The 20050-nt window shown below is 39.2% G+C and overlaps 1 protein-coding gene and 1 long non-coding RNA gene across 13 annotated transcripts in view; one reads left to right on the plus strand and one right to left on the minus strand.

Annotated features, from left to right (window-relative positions):
* The window catches only part of GRIK1 (glutamate ionotropic receptor kainate type subunit 1), a 406303-nt gene that overhangs the window by 269004 nt on the left and 117249 nt on the right, over positions 1-20050 (plus strand). For all 12 annotated transcript variants that reach the window (XR_012432063.1, XR_012432062.1, XR_012432064.1 and 9 more), the window contains exon 4: positions 2199-2380. Coding sequence is in view for 7 of the 12 variants with exons in the window: in XM_005548855.4 (XP_005548912.3) it covers positions 2199-2380 (182 nt within the window). In the remaining 5 variants the exon portion in view is untranslated. The remainder of the gene's footprint in view (positions 1-2198; positions 2381-20050) is intronic.
* The window catches only part of LOC102130963 (uncharacterized), a 56051-nt gene that overhangs the window by 26697 nt on the left and 9304 nt on the right, over positions 1-20050 (minus strand). The window lies entirely within an intron of this gene.

The raw sequence follows: 20050 nt of genomic DNA on the forward strand, positions 1-20050 counted from the left end.
TCTATGTGATTGCAAAGCAGGTGGGTGATAAGAGAAAACAGGAGAGAAACTCAGGCAGCCTGAAGTCTCTATTTTTTCTCCATCTCATCAAACAGTCCTAAGCCGTATCTGTTCCCTCAGCACTAACAACTTGTATTTATAAGGCAGGATGGTGATGTCAAAAGATTAAGTGTTGGATTCACAAACAGCAATTTTAATCCAGGATTCTTCTTAACTATCTTTGTAAGTTACTTAACTACTCTGGGCCCTGAATTCTTCATTTAAATAATAATAGGAATAATGGTTACATCATAGGATTATTTCAAAGATTAACACATATTATGAATAACAAATATATGAACACACGTTCTATATTTTCTTTCATTTTTAATGTTTCTCTGTAGTTCAGGATGTGGCTCTGGAAGTGAGAAGACAAGCAGGTGATTATAAGTACCTGAGGGACTTCAACCACATTGACTGATTTGAAAAGGAGCAAGAATCCAGGAAGCCTGTTATTCTAGCAATTCAATTTTTGTGTAAAAAGAGAAAAGGTTCATGTATTAGTCCATTTTCACACAGCTATAAATAACTACCTGAGACTGAGTAATTTATAATGAAAAGAGGTTTAATTGACTCATACTTCCACATGGCTTGGGAGGCCTCAGGAAACTTACAATCATGGTGGAAGGTAAAGGGGAAGGAAGAAATGTCATACATGTTGGCAGAAAAGACAGAGAGAGCCGGGGGGAAGTGCCACACTTTTCAACCATCAGATCTCGTGAGAATCCACTCACTATCACAAGAACGGCACGGGGGAGATCCACCCCCATGATCCAATTGCCTCCCACCAAGTTCCTCCCCCGAAACATGGGGATTACAGTTCGAGATGAGATTTGAGTGGGGCCACAGAGCCAAGCCATATCAGATCATGAGCCCTAAATCTTGATAAGGTTCTACAGCAACTACCCTCCCATTCTACCACTCCCACACATTTAACTCTGAAGTTCAATATCATTATACATTTATTGTACATCAGAATCAAACCTAACTATGGTGGTAGAGAAACCTTTCCTCATTTGAGCCACACACAAAAAAATGTACCGTCTAGTTAAAAAAAAAAAAAAGTAGCTACATAAGTAAAACAAGAAAAAGAAAAATGTGAGTTTGGCAGTAGCTGGAATCCATGCTGAATCTTGCACTGAACATATCACAATTTTCATCTGAATACTCATAAAGCTTAATATTCCCTATTGATTACCTAAAGCTGACAAACCCTGAAGGCACAGAACTGCATACAAAACAAACAAACAAACAAAAACCTTCAATTTTTCAGTGTGACAGAAGTCCTTACTCTGAGAGCCAAGGTGCAGCATAGTGAGCACCTGTTAACATTAGAGGAAATAAGAGGGAGTCTTTTACACAGTGGCTTTCCTTGCCCTAGTAAAGCACTTCTATTAGGAAACAGTGCAAATCAATACATCCACACCTGTGGTAAACCAAACATTCTCCATCAAGTTAGTTAGACATATATGTTTTGTTGCAATAACCAATAGAGAATTTTTTTAAAATTCTGTTTCTGCTTTTATGATCATAATTTCTAAAAATTCTATGGTCTTTTAAAAAAATCAAGTAGGATTTTCCCATTTAGCATTCAAATATATTAGGAAGAAAATGTAATGAGCATGAGCCATTTACAAATAGTTTATATGGCAGGAACTGAAAGATTATATACAGCAACCCGACTAATTAGCTGGTTAAGAGTATTTTTATATAAATACTTAATAAAAGGCTAACAGAAGTTTATAGCCTCGACAAATCTCCATATTCTATTAGCTTTGTAAGTGAGCAGGTGTGATCTATTTCATCGAACTCTTTTGGAAACTTCAACCAACTTTTTGTTTACCAAGTTTTACAGTTGCAGGCTTGATTTGTTAAAGATGGGAGGTGTTTGCTGAAAGCTGGAAAGGACAATTGCATTCTAAATAAATTTAAAATGCTCCTGACAAAATTATGCTTCCAAGCCACACATACCCACAAAGGGGAAATAGTATGATCCACCACAGAAAGATGAGTGACAAATGGGAAGTCAGGAGTGTAACCGTTAGGAAGGTGGTCAGTGGGTACATTTTGGAGTTGAAACAAGTTTAACTATAGATAACAATAAACAATACTCTGTCGACAGAACAGTCTCTGTTGCATGATTGGATGTCATTTTCTAGGTCTAATTCGTCTACAAGAGCTCATCAAAGCTCCCTCCAGATATAATATTAAAATCAAAATCCGCCAGCTGCCCTCTGGGAATAAAGATGCCAAGCCTTTACTCAAGGAGATGAAGAAAGGCAAGGAGTTCTATGTGATATTTGATTGTTCACATGAAACAGCCGCTGAAATCCTTAAGCAGGTAAGAGGGCTAGGGAGGAGGTGCAAGTGTGGGAGAAATGTTATTTTCTATTTTTCAAAAATGCCATCTAGTTTTCACTTCATGCAGCATGATAAAACTGCAGCAGTCCAGTTTAGGCTGAAGATTATAATTTTCAGAGCCCTTTTAAAGAGGCAAGGGGCTCAGAGAGTTCATGGGGCTTCGGTGAAGCTGTATGTGAGTGTTCAGTTGTAAATGTGTGCTTCTATGGGTGGACCAAGTGGTATGTGACTCCTACCAGCAGAAGATGAGAGGAGGACATCATTTCGAGATGATTAAACATCTCTCTCTCTCTCTCTCTCTCTCTCTCTCTCATGTCTCCTGAAAAGACTGTGCCAGATTTCATTTACACAATGCCTGACTCGTCCTAAATACATCTTCCTCATGGCAAGACCCCTTTTGTCAAACATGCAGGATTGCAAACACAATAAAAAAAGGCATACGGGGACAGTTACAGAAAAAATGCCTCTTTCTTCTAATTTGTTGTAGACAATAAACTGCTACGCATTAATCTCCACAGACAATGTGGGTGGAAATACTTAGTAAATTGTGAAATCCTACATAAATGAAGACATGAGTGATGTTCAGAATAATAACAATAGAACAATAATTTCTGAGCACTTGGTCTTATGTTTAAGAAAGCAAATTCACTGGGAGGCCAAGGCAGGCGGGATCACCTGAGGTTGGGAGTTCGAGACCAGCCTGACCAACATGGAGAAACCCCATCTCCACTAAAAATACAAAATTAGCCGGCCTGGTGGCACATGCCTGTAATCTCAGCAACTTGGGAGGTGGAGGCAGGAGAATCCCTTGAACCCGGAAGGTGGAGGTTGCAGTGAGCCGAGATCGCACCATTGCACTCCAGGCACTCCAGCCTGGGCAACAAGAGCGAAACTTCGACTCAAAAAAAAAACCAAAAAAGTAAATTCAGAATTAGAAGAAAAAAAAAGCATAGACTAGTACTTCTCACTCCAGAATGATTTTGCCCCCTGGAAACTTAGAGCAATGTCTGAAGACATTTCGGGGTGTCATATTTGGAACAGGGTCCTCCACTGGCAACTAGTGGGTACTGCTAAACATCTTGTAATACACATCTGGAAAGGCAAGCGAGATGTTTAAAATAGAAGCATTAATAAAAGATCAGATGATTGAACCTGGAAGAAAGAAAAAATAGCCAGGTTTTATTTATGTGGTCTGCCCACCATCTCTTTATGTTTAAGTCGTTATTGTGGCATAGGCAATGTTTTTATCTAAATAACACAAGCTGTTATTGTACTGTTTTGTTTAAAAGGTCTGGGATTGCTATGTTGTTGACGGTAAGGGCTGGTGATTTCATAAGTAGATAAACCCCTCCACAGGAATGCAGAACTGTGGATTCTTGAATCACTAGAAAGAGCTCCTTTCAAATAGTCATCTGGCCTGACTCTCTGGTGCTCCATCTCACACTTGCAGAGCACCTCCACACAACCGTTGAGTTCAGAATTGAGTTTTTAATTGCACTGAACATTGACAGTCAAAAAAGTTAACCAAATGTTTCTATTATCTGCTGGATGATTAGAGTAAAAAAGAAATCTATTTAAAGTTAGAGTTGGGAGGCTAAGGCAGGAGGATCACTTGAGGTCAGGAGTTCAAGACTAGCCTGGCTAACATGGTGAAACTCGGTCTCTATTAAAAATACAAAAAAAATTAGCCAGGTGTGGTGATGGGCACCTGTAATCCCAGCTACTTGGGAGGCTGACGCAAGAGAATCACTTGAACCTGGGAGGTGGAGGTTGTAGCGAGCCAAGATTATGTCACTGCACTCCAGCCTGAGTGACAGAGCAAGACTCCGTCCCCAAAAAATTAAATAAATAAAATAAAAAGCTGGGAACACAAAGTTGCATTGAAAGCAATTACAGACATCACCATATCTAATTCTCACACTTTGCAAGATATAAAATGACATCGCCAGAGTCATACATCCAGTGCTTTCTCCACCATGACATGCTGTCACTCCTGTTAGGCAGAAAAGTATTGGTTTCTTAATTCTATGCTATAGTTACATTAACAAATCTTTAGATATTAAAATTATCTCTCAATAAAGCAAGCAAGCATGTGGCAGTAGTGTCAACAACTGAAGAACTTTAAAGGTAAAGAAACGCAATCAGTAATCCTTTATCATAAGGCTTCATTTGAGAATGTTAACACAGTTCATTAAAGGATGTAATGAAGTGTGTGGGTCAGAACTGAGAAAAACACCCAGATTTATGTGTAGCCCTCAAAAGGCAAAGAAGCTTCCCTTCCCAGGAGCCTGTTGTAACAGAGGTTGAGGACGTCTGTTAGATTTAAGAGAATGATTTTCTGATGAGGCTTCTCTTTGCTAGATACTCATTTGTCTCACATAACTGGCCACACCTCTCCCAAGGGCAGGTCTGGAATAGGCAAGAACAGTGTACGGTGGTGGCAGGGAAGGGCTGCTTCTATTTCACTAAATTTGGACTTGAAGTTCCTTTGATAGAAGTGGCTCTTTCCTAGTAGCCTGGGGATGACATCATTCAAAGGACAATTAAGACAAAAACAAAAGCAAAATATCTAAGAGCAGCACTCTCAAGAAATGTCTAGCCGGGACAGCAGGGAGTAGGATTAGTTCAGCTTTGTGCCAGCCACTGACACAGACGTTTTTCTCTCTATCCTCTCTCTTATGTTTTAACCTATGTTTGCTTTTCCTAATCATTTTAGTGTTAAGAGTGGCTGTGAGGCTTGGAGGAAGACACTAAAGAGACGGCTCATCCAGTTTTCGTTCTAGACTAATAATCTGCAAATACTTTGGAGATAAGAACCTTTTTTTAAAGGTCCTAGCATGAAATTCCTCCCGTATTGCATGTAAAAGGGCAATTGCTCTTTTTGGAATAACTACAGAGGACTCAGGTCAGCTTAACAGGACTTCATTGGAACCTCCAGAGGCAGATGTGCTTGAAATGGGATATTGGAGACATCAGAACTTTTCTGTTCTGGTCAAAGTAAGGCCTAAGCACTCTATGTGATCCAGCTTAACTTGCTCCATTTGCCCCGGGGAAAAACCTGTAGAAACAGAGACTTGTCGACTAAGAGATTCCCTAGGGAGGCTGAGGACTCAGGAGTTCTGGTTCCTGATTCTGGCTGCCATTCCACTAATCCTTGAACCCAAGGAAAGGAAAGGAAGGAGACTTACCTCTTTTACCGAGGGTCCTAAGAGGTACCAACGAAGGTGCATGGCATCCTACATGATCATAGCATCAATCTCAAACCACCCCCTGAGGTGAGTTGGGTATTCTCGCTTTCGAGGTGAGGCAACCGATGCTCAGACAGGATAAGTGGCCCATATAAGATCACTCTCTGAGCCTGGCTAGGCTGACATGTGGTCTCCAGACTGCCTCATCTCAGAGCCTGTGTGCTCACTTTACTCTGAAGGGCCCCCAAGCAGTATGGATGACTATTCTGAAGTAGGCTTTCAGAAATGTCTGGAAAAAAACACAACCATATGCTGCTGGTCTTCTTTAGATAACATTAGTATTAATAGCTTTTACTTTTCTGGTAACTGAAATCACTGCCAAGAACATTTCTCTGCCAGGTCAATGTGGTACTCTCTTTATGTGCATTTGCCATCATTATCCTGCATTTCCCTGCATCTTTATCATATTTTCCCACCTTTCCATGATTCTTAAGAAAAGAAGAAATCAAAGGCACTTTAAAGATATTTAACATTTATCCAAAAGTAAAAATTGGGGAAAAGTCTATAGTTATTCTTGGGCATGCTAATTACTCCAGCAAAGTAATTATTTCTATTCATATTGAACAAGTACTATATGATGAGAATCTGAGAAGTTATTTCTCCAAAATTCATTTGAAATTTGAATGTCAAGACTTGATTAGGCTACAGAAGATAGGGCTTTCATATGAACTTTCTTCATGAATTTCTACAGTTGGAAAGTTTCCATAAACCAGAAGATTGCATGTGTCCTCTCCCCAACTTACCCACCCACCACCTCGCAGCATGGTCCTGATGCTTTGAAAAGATGCTGCTCTCTCTGTAACCTGCCTTCACCGTGGAAACCACTGCTCCTCCTTACTCTCATTTCCCCAAGTCCAACTACTCTTTCACTGACTCTTTGCTGTTTATCCTTCTTATACACCCTCATTCATACCAAGTGTGATTTTACTGAGGGAATGGCTGAAATGAGATGAATTTAAATAATGAAGCAAAGGGCAAGAAAGCTCTACCTATGGAATTCCCAACTTGTGCCTAGCAGGATGCTGGGTGCTAAGCAACCATCTCATGTAAGTGACCCAAGAACTTCTAATATGATTGGTATTATTCCTCTTTTGCAACTGAAAATTGAAGCTAAGGTAATTTTATCTACCATATACTGAGCATACACTTAAATATATAGAAAGTACCAAGGCCTGCGTGAGCTGACCTTGCCTCTCTCTTCAGCCTTCTTGCTGGCCTCCAGTATCTGATACTCATTTCAGAGGAATCCTTTCTGGCCACGTGACACAGCCTTTTCTCCCCACATCATAGCCTTTGCATTTGCGGTTGCCAAATCCAGGAACATTCTAAATTCCCAGTCATTCCCACCTAAGTTTTCATGAATATCTCTTGGGAGATAAAAGAGAGGAAGCTCCCTTCTCATTCTCTATATCCCTTCACTCTACTTAGTTTGCTCTGTCACCACAATAAAAATCATAGTGAATTAACACATTTACTCATGTGTTATCCATATCCCTTACTACACTGTAAGTTCCAAGAGGACAGAAACCTTCTTTGTCCTTTGCCCCCAAATCCCTAGCACCTACTACATTATTTGACACATAACGAGTGTTCAGTACAGCTCTGTCAAATGAATAAATGAACCAAACGAATGAATGAGCCAAGAACTGTTCTAGATTCTTTCAGTAAATCATCCCCAAAGTCATATTTTCTTCTACCCCAGTGAGTCTGCTATACTCTCATCTCTGCCAAGTACATTTGGGTGAGTTGCTCCTCCATGCCTCTGTTACCCCGAAAGAAAGGCTTTGTTCAACTATGAAATCCTATACTATTAAGGAACTGTAATGCATCTGAGCCTGTGACTTCACTTCCTGAAAATAAATTCGGCTCTTTGGAGAACTGCCTAGTTACTTTTAAATCTATAGTAGGATTGAGTGAGCAAATCGCTATTTCAGGCACCCATTCCTAATGGTTCTCTGATGAAAAAGCAAGGTGGCACTGCCTTGCTCCATTCAGTGGGAAGCCCCCTGGGGGCTGGGCCAATTTCCTGAGCTGGAGAATGGCCAGCAGGTGAGCATGAACACACTGTTTCACACTCAGAAAACCTGCTCTCTCCTTTATATGAACAAATCGAGGAAGGATTTTTTCTCCCACAACGCTAGTGGCAACGAGTATTTAGCTATAATTGAGCCATTAGTCTCCATAAAACATTTAGCACCAAAATAGTTTGTACAGCTATATTGCATTTTCTCCTGTCAACATTTGCATGCTCTTGCATGCTCTTGCATGCCCCCCATCCACTTTTTTGTTTTTTATCTCTTTCAATTAACATAAAAACAAGGCGAGGAAGAAAACAGTTTTTTGTTGTTTGTTTTCTTAAATGCCTGGTTTTCCTCTGCTAGGAAGTGCAAGGACAATGCTAGTTAATCAAATAATTTTGTGCATTGATTCTCTCCTCATGTATGTTGTGCCCACTGGCTGTAATGATGGCAAACAGAGATGGTTAAATTGGTTTCATCTCTCATTTAGATAAGACAGAAGTAACCATCGGCTGTGATCTCTCATGATAGAAAACATCAAGTCAAGCATGGCACACTATGCTAAGGGATTGTAAACATGTGCCCACCAAGTCAGATCTATAAGTCAATCATTTTTTTCATCATAAACACATAGAATAGGCCAAAGACCTCAGGGGCCATTTTATACTGAACACGTACCGGAGGCTGGCACTGTGCTAAACAGGTTAAATGCATCAGTCATGTAATGTTTACAAGAAAATTCTGTATAGAAGAAACTGACAGAGCCCAGAGAGATTTTGTAACTTGCCCAAGGTCACAGAGCTAGCAAGTGGCAGGTGTGGGATTTAAAACTTATCTGAGGCTTTGAAAGGAAAAAAAAAAAATGTAACCTCTTCTGCAACTGTTGTGTACAACAAGATGTCAACCGATTCTTGTCTTATTGCAACCTGAAACATATTTTAGTTAAGCCTTGCACTTCTTGAATTAAGGTGTTTCATTTTATTCTCAAACATCCAATCATGTCTAGCTTTACACAATTCCTTAAGAAATGGTGAACAATGAGTTTACTTGGACTCTGGAAGGGGAACAACACACCGGGGCCTATTTTGGGGAGGGAAGAGCGGGGAGGGATGGCATTGGGAGCTATACCTGATGTAAATGACGAGTTGATGGGTGCAGCACACCAACATGGCACAAGTATACATATGTAACAAACCTGCCCGTTGTGTACATGTAACCCTAGAACTTAAAGTATAATAAAAAAGAAAAAAAAAAAGAAATGCAAATTATATCAAATGTCCCATGGCCAAGTAGAGAATGTGGTAGGGATATCGTAGAGAAATTTATTCTTTTATTCAATACTCATTTGTTGAGCACTGATTGAAGGTGTTGGAGATACAATAGTGGAAGCAACAAGAAGAATAAAAACCCAAATCTCTGCCCCATTAAGGCAAAAAAAGACCTTGAAAATGAATGTAGCAAGTGTAAAACTATCCAATGCTTGCAAATTGGCCTAATACCATAAAGATACTTTCTTTTTTTAATTAAAAAACTTTTAATTAATTTATTTATTATTTTATTTGAGACAGAGTTTCGCTCTTGTTGCCCAGGCTGGAGTGCAGTGGCGTGATCTCGGCTCACTGCAACCTCCGCCTCCCAGTTTCAAGTGATTCTCCTGCCTCAGCCTCCCAAGCAGCTGAGATTACAAGCATGTGCCACAACGCCCAGTTAATTTTATATTTTTAGTAGAGACGGGGTTTCTCTATGTTGGCCAGGCTGGTCTCAATCGCCCGACCTCAGGTGATCTGCCTGCCTCGGCCTCCCAAAGTGCTGGGATTACAGGCATGAGCCACTGCGCATGACCTACTTATTTATTTTTGAACTTTTGTTTTCTGTTCAGGGGTACATGTGCAGGTTTGTTATATAGGTATATTCCTGCCAGTGAGGGATGGTGACTAGAATCTTAGACTGAAAGTTGGGAGACCCATTTGCAAGTTCTGCTTTTTCCCTAATAGAGTAAAATAACTACCATTTATTTGGTATTCCCTGCATGCATAATGTGCTGTGTGTTTGACTGGAATAATCTCTTTTTATCCTCTCAAAATAGTCTATGTCATAGATGAGGAACATGAGGCTTCAGGTCACACACTCAATGACAGGTCTGGAATTTCAGATCAGAGTATGATGTTCACATCACTCGCGTTGCTCACATCCTGTAAACGGGCAGCTTCGAGAAATTCTATTGATGCCTCTTCAACTCAGTTACCTCATCTATAAATAACATTATCAAAGCCTGCTAATATTTCCATCAGCTCTGAGCTTCCATGCACACGTGACCAAGAGTCCTCTTACCGGCGTTTAGATATAAAGAACTTGCTTGTACTTAGTAGGCTCTCAAAGAAATAGGAAATTAATTAAGCAGTTCATTCTTTCTTAAAGTTTCTCCAGTCCTTTGATAGTCTTTGAGCCAGTTAATTGATAAGTTCATTACTTTGGATAAATCCTGACAATGTAATAATGATGAATCTCAATTTATACTAATTTGGTGATAATTTGTAGTATGTTATATAATTATTTTGGCGCTACTTTCTCATCCTAATTATGCTGTTCTCAGGCTGATATTAACATCTATTTATATTCCCTGAACACATAGTTAGTTTTAGTTGTAAGGAGCAGTTCACAGATATGAGTATATTATTAAATGTATACAAGGATTAATTGACATCTGTGGATAACCAACAATTTACTAAAGGTTTGTGCAATTTGCCCATATTCTTAGTGTCCGGGATATCCATTTGAGGATTCTCAAAGGCCTCCAAAAAGTCAATTTAAGAAAGGACTTAGATTTGCTTCAACCTGAATTGGGAAGTGAGAAAAACCGTATATGTGTATGCTTCAAAAATGCTCTAATGCTTAATCCCAGTTATATCAACATTTGACTATAGTAGGAGAGAAGAAAAAATTTCCTTGCAGTGGAAGCAGGGGTACTTTAGAAGAAATTGTGAAGAGTATTTGAAGATGTGTATGCCGGGGCACATCTTAAGCCTATTTTATCAATGAACTTCAACTTTATTCAAAATTGTAGGAATGTGCATGCTCTTGGATGTGCCTTTTTTGTGGAAAGGGGTTTGTAGTATCCATCAGATTTTCTAAAGAAGCCTGCACAGTAAAGTGGTTTAAAAATTACTTTGCTAGGTTAACCTTTTCTACTTCCTCAACCCTTCATAAATGCAAGATTTTATCAATCCTCCTACTTTTCCCATGACTGTTAGCCAAATCCTCTCGGCTATAAGGGTAATCCTGTGAAATGTAACTTTCACCATTTATCCAGCCAAACTATGTGCCAGGTATTTTTTTGGCCCATGGAGTTCTATGTGCCAAAGAATCTTCTGGGGTGAAAGGGGAATTACAATATCATTAAAAACTCTAATGTATTAGATGAGATCATTAATTAGTGAAGGATCCGGTGATTCATTATTTTCCACTTCTCTAGAAAGGCAATGTATTAGTACATATGTCATATTATTTGAGAAAATTTAAATGTGACATTGGATTAAATATAAGGTATTAAGCTCATCACCAATATATAACATATTTCGCTTAAAGATTATCGTTGTCATTAGTAGCAGTAGTCTTGTGTCTAGGCAAAACTACAGGTGCGATACAATTCTTAGAACTGGCTTCCCAACTCTAACATCCTACATCACTCCCTGCTCTACATCATAACAATGGTTTCCAAGGCTCTTCTCAGCCTAACATACCAGTCTCCTTGAGATCTCACCTGACCTAATTACATTTCCATGCTAGAATTAACACTTTGCACCCTTTTCCTTCTTCCCTCAACCAACCAGTTTCTCCTCCTCTGTCCCTTTCTTGGTGACTAGAAATTTCATCCAATTGGCCGGGCGCGGTGGCTCACGCCTGTAATCCCAGCACTTTGGGAGGCCGAGGCGGGTGGATCAAGAGGTCAGGAGATCGAGACCATCCTGGCTAACCCGGTGAAACCCCGTCTCTACTAAAAAATACAAAAAACTAGCCAGGCGAGGTGGCGGGCGCCTGTAGTCCCAGCTACTCGGGAGGCTGAGGCAGGAGAATGGCGGGAACCCGGGAGGCGGAGCTTGCAGTGAGCCAAGATCGCGCCACTGCACTCCAGCCTGGGCGACAGAGCGAGATTCTGTCTCAAAGAAAAAAAAAAAAGAAAAAGAAATTTTGTCCAATTACTGCAGCCAGAACCCGAGAAATTCACCTTACTTGTTCTCACCTTTCACATTCATTAGTTAGCAAACTGGAGATTTTCTGCCCTTGGAATATGTTTCAGATTCAACCTCCTTTTCTCTATCTCTCATCATCTTCTTTCTGTACTAATATAATTGATCTCTCTGCCACAAGTTCCTTTCCCCTCCTATTTCCTAACCATCCTCTGCATAGTCTCAAACACTATTCATTCTGAGTAAAATGTCCGATGTTATACCTCCATGTTTGAAGCTGCTGAGCGCCACCCTCCCCACCCTGGATGTTGCATTAGGAATAAAGGACACATTTCTTAGCATGGCGTGCAGAGCTCTCCACACCTGTTCCCACTGTCATTATAACATCTATTACAAAAATATCTATTATGTCTAATATACCCTTTTAGCAAAAAAAAAAAAAAAAAAAAATCTGTTACAAATTTTTAGAAACTATCCTTTCTTACTCCATTAAGGAGATTAAAGTTATTTCCAAATGTGACCTAAAGGGATTTAAAATCACAAGAAAAACTGTATCTAATTAATTCAGATATCTTGAGGGATGTCATAATAGGAGATCAAGGTAGGTCTGAATTCTTACAGAAGAACTGTGAGTGAAGAACCTCCTAGTCCCTGGAACATCGTCCAAAGAAGGCCCTTTCACAGCTGGGTCCAGCATTTACACAGGAGGCTCCCTTACGAGTAGACAGGAAACTTAACAAACTCTGGTGGGTGGATCGATGCATCCTACTTAAGATAAAGCTTTGAGTCCTGTGGTTCTAACTGTGGTCTTAAATAACCATATGCTTTTATTTGGGTTCTCAAACGCCAGCAGAATTTTGTGCAAATTATTAACTTTCCTGCCACTTACACCTCCTATTATCAATTAAGAAATTAATAAAGCCCTAAGATCCCAAGATTGAAATCAAACCTGGGTTCAGATACTATAACTATGCTTTGTCTCTCAGATCTATAAATTAGGAATAACACTTTCTCTCCAATTAAATGTCAAGAACCTATTACTGTAGTGAACATCATGCTGTGGCACTCAGCAAGCAGTCACTGTGAATATTATTGTTGTAGCTTAAAAATATGAGCTTGGTTAATATAAATCAGTGGTTCTCAGCACTGGTTGTACATAAGTATCACCTGGGGAGTTTTTAATAACTATCAATGCCTGAAACATACCCCAGACAAAATAAATCAGAATATTTAGGAATGAGGCTCAGCCATTGGTATTTTGGAAAAGTTTCTTGTTGGTTCTAATAATATACTGAGAAACACTGATATAAACTGTTTTCTAAGCCTGATAATTTTCAGATAAATTGACAAAGTCAAGTCACCCAAAAAGTTGAAGATCAGGCCCCAGACTCATGAAGACTTTACTGGGTACTAGAGGTCTCATGAGACCAGCAAGATCACCATTTAATGGCTGCGCCCCTGTGTCTCCTTCAAAAGGTGACTTTCAAGCAAATTTGAAGTATAGTTTTCATGAACATCATTATGAAAGAAGCTTATTACAAAAAGATTACACTGAATCATCTGGGGTAGATAATAATTCAAACTATTCTGTTACCTTCCAGTTTCTAGATTTTGTTCAATAATTTGCTGTTAAAATTTCTTTCCCCTGTATTCTGTCTTACATATCATCTTTCCACCAATTTTCCCTAGATGTTGCAGAGAGGTGATTTTTTAGGTTCATGTAATTGCCCCCAAAGTTCCATTCTCTCCTATTTACCGGATTGCCTATTTCATTCTGCCATGGGAAATCTTCTTTTCCTGCTCTGTTCTCAACAGTCTGTCCTCCTTAAATAGCATAATCTCATCTGTTGTGCACCTGGGTGATGCAATCTGGCTCTTCTAGCAGGATCATCTTCTAAGCTAAACTCAACCCCAATGATTTCCACTCCACTTATTAATATCTATTAGTATGAGCTTGCTTTCTCTTGCAGACCATACCTCCAGGGAGAGAAGCTTATAAAGGAGTTAAGACTGAGAAGAACTTCCAAATAGTACAGTTATTTAATTCATCAACTCTTTGTGGAATACCTTTTGCTTTTCTGTAGTTTAACTTGGAGGCAGAAGAAAAGGGGGCTGAATTTATAAATCGTATAGCACAGTTTTCAAATGCAAGGAAAACCCCTAGACTTGTGGTTAGCTTATCACCTGTGTACATGCATGTGGTTAATACGTGTAAGTGAATGGAGGAAACAGAGAAATTTAGCAAGCTGTCAACCTCAAACCAAAAAAAAAAGTCAATTTTTCCAAAAACATGACACATGTTTTTGACGTTACCAAAGCTGCAGTAATGTACCAATCACTGGAGTTAGGGTTATGGCAATTTCATATGCCGTAATCACAGAAAGATGAGAAAATGAGATGTATTGGTTTTCCATTGCTGCTGTAACAAATTATTCCAAATTTAGTGACTTAAACAATATATTCATTTGGAGTTATAGAGATCAGAAATCTAAAATTATTTTGTCAGCAGGGCTGCTTTTCTTCTGGAAGCTTCTGGGGAAAATCCAACTTCTTGCCTTTTGTTACTTACAGAGACGGTCCTCATTCCTTGTCTTGTGGCCCTGCGTCACACTCCCTCTTTCCCTCTCCTTCCATTTACACATTCCCATTTACACCTTCTCTGCCTCAAGACCCTGCTGTTTTCATTGTGATTACATTGGGCCCACCTAGATAACTCAGAAAAATCTGTCCATCTCAAAATCTTTCGTTTGATCACATTTGTAAAGTCCATCTCCATGTAAAGGAACACATTAGTTGGTTCTGGAATTAAGACGTGGACATCTTTAGAGAACCATTATTTAGCCTCCTCCATAAGGAGATGGGTATCTTTCTGTATATCAGGATCTCTGTGGGGTCTAATGCCATTTTCTGTACATTCCACTGTTCCTTTTGTAGGTGTAAGCTATAATCACTCAGTGTGGCTTGAATGTACTTTCTATAGCAATAAACACTGATCTAAAGACTGTTTTATATCTACCTTGTTTTACTGATGACCACCATTAAAAATTGCATGGCCAAAGAGGCATCTGGCTCAGAGGATAGTATAGATATAGCCTAAAATATTACAGTTAGCAAATAAAAAAGAGCTACACTCTGAAGCTCAAACTTTCTTCTTAAAATTGCTGCTCAGAGACTTGATATCATTCACATGGTTTCCTGAAGACTCTTGTGCCAAAAATACCTTATTTCTATCTTGAGGTAAAACATTATTTTAGCCACATTGCATGTTCACACATTTGGAAGTTATTCACTTGAAATTATTGATTACAAACCATGTCTGGTGGTTTAGAATTTATCCTGATATAGAGAAAGGCTATAAAAAGAGAAATACACTTCAGCTTAGTCAGTATAAACTTCCAAGATGCCTATTTTTCAATGGAAAAAAGCAGTAATAAAAAAAAACCATAAATATTACAAGAACACCTCAAAGTTGCTCAGGAGCACTCCAGGTTCCATTTTGAGTTTCTGTTACCACAGTAGCAACAGCAGACCAATTATGTGTGATATACGGATTCCCTTAGTGATGGTTGCTGAGAATTTGTGGAGAGAAATTTTTCGTCTGTGTCTCCATAGCTCTGCATTGCCTTCCAGAAAATGATCAGACTGAAACATGGTGCAGGCTTCTTAAGATACCTCCACATGTTGTTGGAAGACTCTGAGCCAAAGACTTTCCCTGTATTTTATAGAATGACTCTGTCACCAACCACAGCCATTAGACCCCTATGAACTACGTCCTGGTCATCTTTACCTAGACTTCATTGAGGACTCACAAGACAAACTAAAATACGGCCTTGGTGCTGCTCAGGCTGTATGTGATAACTTCACCCATCAAGATCTAAGAGATCATCACAGCCAGGAACAACTAGACCAGACTAAGAAGGTCAATACCACTGTGAACAAGGTCATGAGCGTTCTGTGGCAAAAACTCCAGAAAGCAACTGGACCAATGAGGGATCACTGTTGTCAGTGAGCAAAGACTGTGTCTCAGGATATATTGATAACAATGGGGCCTTAGAATTGTCCTTTCAAGAGCCAGCTGGCATTGAGGTTTTGTTGTTGTTGTTGTTGTTGTTTGAAATGTAGTTTCACTCTTGTTGCCCAGGCTGGAGTACAATGGCCTGATCTTGGCTCACCGCAACCTCTGCCTACTGGGTCCAAGTGATTCTCCTGCCTCAGCCTCCTGAGTATCTGGGATTACAGGCACGTGCCACCACGCGCGACTAATTTTTTTATTTTTAGTAGAGACAGGGTTTCTCCATGTTGGTCAGGCTGGTCTTGAACTCCTGACCTCAGGTGATCTGCCCACCTCGGCCTCTCAAAGTGCTGGGATTACAAGCGTGAGCCACCATGCCTGGCCGGCATTGAGTTTTTATTCTGCCTTCTGATGACCCATTTACTGGAAATAAAATAAAGCAGTAATTATTTTTTAGCTACTGAAACAATGGAATAGTCTTACAGTATTTCCATGTAGAGTAGCATGATATGGAGAAAGCATTTACAATAGGTACAAGCCACTCCCCTGCCTCTGATTTAAGGATTATGTTATCTAGATGGAATGGAAGGTCCTAAGTATGCAGGAGCTTAAGTCCTTTGGTATTGATGTCTTTTGAGTTCTTATAATTAATTCTGTAACAATATAGATTAGAATTAACTATCAGTGGTGATCATTGGAGTAAGGGGGAAAAACTGTTTTGTTGGAAACCTTTTTTTCATTACTCTAACCCAACTCAGCTACATCAGATCTGAAGAATTCCACCCATTTATATGGGGAAAAATTATTTGACTTGTCCCAATCATGATTATTTGTTTGTTTGTAATATCTTTATTCTATAAAGAATTGGCGCTGCCTAGAAAATTATATTTGAAACAAACTAATAAATGTTTTTATAAGGGAGGAGAGTTGGCACAAAGGAGAAAAGTAGGTAACAAAGACATAAAGCTGGATAACATTAGCACACAAAAAATGCATGCCCTGTGCTCCTGACTAGTTGCCAAAGGAAGACCCATAATTTTGACCCTAAACCTCCTAGCAATCAAAACAAAGTTGTAAACAAGACGATTTACATGACTTGCAGTATTCATGAAAGAGAAAAATGTATTTATTCAAAAATGAACAGCTTGTTCCGGCACTGATAACAATGCTAGTGATATTAGGGAACTGAGATCTCTGGAGAGTGACATATGTCAGAATCATCGCCACTTCATTGGCTAGAACCAGCACATACCCCTACCCAAGCCCAAGGGACTAGAAAAGGCAATCCTAGTATGTGCCCTTTGAGTTGGAAAACTGGAAAAACAGTACTAATGACGTCCACACTAGGAATCTTCCAAAATCAATAGACATTCCACACCCTGCCTATTTTAGATACATAATGTTAACAAAAGGGCTGGGTTGTTTTTAACTGTCAATCTAATTCAATGATACATCAAAAGTTGTTTAATAAGATTAAATCCATTAAGAAATGAGCCTTGGTCAGGTGCAGTGGCTCACACCTGTGATCCCAGCACTTAGGGAGGCCGAGGCAGGAGGATCACTTGAGGTCAGGAGTTCGAAACCAGTGTGGCCAACATGGTAAAACCCCATCTCTAATAAAAATATAAAAATTAGCTGGGCGTGGTGTTGCGTGCCTGTAATCCCAGCTACTCAGGAGGCTGAGACAGGAGAATCACTTGAGCCCAGGAGGCAGAGGTTGCAGGGAGCCGAGATCATACCAGTGCACTTTAGCCTGGGGTGACAGAGTAAGATTCTGTTTCAAAAATAAAATGAAAATAAAAAAAAGAAATGCGCCTTATTAGAAGAACATATTAGTGGAAGCAATTCAGAGGAATATGCTATCCATATGAACAGTATTGATAGCTGCCTTTATTACATTTTAGTGTGTGTGACATGATATGTTTCGTGCCAAAAAAAAAAATTAATTGTGACAATTAAGTAAAGCCAGAGATAGTTCCTAGCAATACTGCCCTAATAAAGTATACATACTGCCTAGGTCAGCACCACTTGGTCAGGTCGGCAGACAAGTACCGTATCAAAATTCAAAGAAGCTACTCATTCTCAGGAGAAAGTAATTTCTGCAAAGAACTATTAGAAAACTCCCCATATCGTGATTATACTTTTTGTTTTTAAAACTGACATTCATTTTGATGTGACATTTTCTTAATCCCTCAATGACTTTTAGTTGAAATACCAACATGCAGAGAGAAAATCAAAATGGGAATGCAATCATTTTATTGATAAAGTATGCTACAATTATATGACAGGGCTGCTGGTCTCAACCAGCTTAAAGACCATCACAAGAACAACTGCTTTAAAAGCACTGCCTTTGGTGCTATTGACTTTGTTGTTCTTATCAAGATGTTTTTCATTCACCTGGGTGAGTGTTCACAACGTTGACAGGCCAATGATCAATGACTGGACTCGTTTCTTAATTTCCATTTCTAGTAAATTCAAGAGAAGAACCAGGAGGCACTAATACAAGCAAGTAGCTAGGAAAAGGAACGGGGATTTTTCTACTACAGCAAATAAAATGTGTACCTGGAGGACCCCAGGGTTCTTTTTGCAATAACAGCCGGCCTGTTGGCTGTTTATTCGCTGCATTTTAATATCTCTTTTCTAACACTAAGAGGCACATCAAATGAATATTTACCTCCACGAACTTTAAAAGGCAATAATAAAAATAATTAGTTAAATGGTTGTTTAAAAAACTGCTTCTCTCTTGACAGGGGATCCAAAGCCTCCATAATGAAGTTTAAAAAGAAAAATTTTACCCAAGTGAAAAGCTATAAACACAAATGCCTTTGTGTTCTATTTTCAGTTTCAGAAACAAAATTTTAAACCTTAATATCCAGCTCTATATCTTCACAAAAAACTTGCCCAGTTCCCTTTCAAGAGGTAATCTTGGCTGCAATTACACTATCTAATGACCAAAGTGAAAAATGGGATTTCTGACTGACCCTGGCAGGCCAGCTCTTTATGCTCAAATGATATGAGAGAACAGCTAACAAGACCTCACCATGCATGGCCTTAAATGTTATTGATGGCACTAAAGCAAGTCTACCCTTTAAAAAAAAAAAAATCCTTTAAGGTGCCTGGTCTTGTTGTCACCATTGGAGTGACTTACATCCTGTGGGCTGATGATTCATGGACAGAGTTTCCTGTCATTTGTCTCATGTTCATGACATTACAATTTCACTAAGTATTTCTCTGGTTTTCACGTTAATAGAGACGTTGTTGAGAAGTGTAGGACTGGTGTTCATACGGTTATGTGCTGTCATCTAATACCCTCTTTATTACTTATGCCCTTTCATGTAAAATCATTCTAGTTCACATATCTTAGGCACCTTCCAGAACCTCTGATAACTTGCAGTGCCTTTCCCCAGACCTTTCCAATCCATCTCTTCAACTGAAGATCTGAAAGTCTTTGTTATTTAATGCAAATGTACATGTTTTCCATAGAGCAGTGATTTTCAAACACAGCTGTGAAATGCAGAAATCCAGGCTACACTTTCAGAAATCGTAATTCAGGATGTCCCTCTGATGGAGTCTAAGAATCTTTGATATAAAAACTTCCAGAGGGGATTTTTACTTGCATCCGGAATTGACCAGAGTTGTGGGGAAAACTACCTTGGAAATGTGATTTCTACATCTTCTCTCTTCATTTGTATGATTTCTATGCAAAGACAAAAAAAAAAAAAAGCACCCAAAGCACCCAAATAGTTATTTTGGTAATCTATCCAAGGAAAGGGATATCCTTATTCATATTTAGAAAGAATCATCTCTAAACCATTTGCAGCCTCTTCTCAGTTGACACCATTTCCGGGACTCCAAAAGTAAGATCACAGTTTAATGAACGTAGAACCTCTGTCCTTCTTATCCACCTCCTTTTTTCCTTCTTTCACAAAGTAAAAACAATATACACACTCACAGAATGTCTGGAACTATCCCGATCCAAGTAGCTATTTAGCTATTTGAGAATTAGCATGAAGAAACAGTGTGAAATTGGTGTCAGAATAGTCCCTGTCCTTTTATCTACAAATGAATCCTCTCTTCACCTATTCATGGAAAAGGGGGAGAGAGAAAGGCTTCAGAGATATACTCATTTATAAATCTTCATTTAAACATATCTACATGCCATTATTGACAATTCAACATTTAATG

Source organism: Macaca fascicularis, chromosome 3, assembly GCF_037993035.2.
Source record: "Macaca fascicularis isolate 582-1 chromosome 3, T2T-MFA8v1.1".
In the NCBI taxonomy this organism is placed as follows: Eukaryota; Metazoa; Chordata; class Mammalia; order Primates; family Cercopithecidae; genus Macaca; species Macaca fascicularis.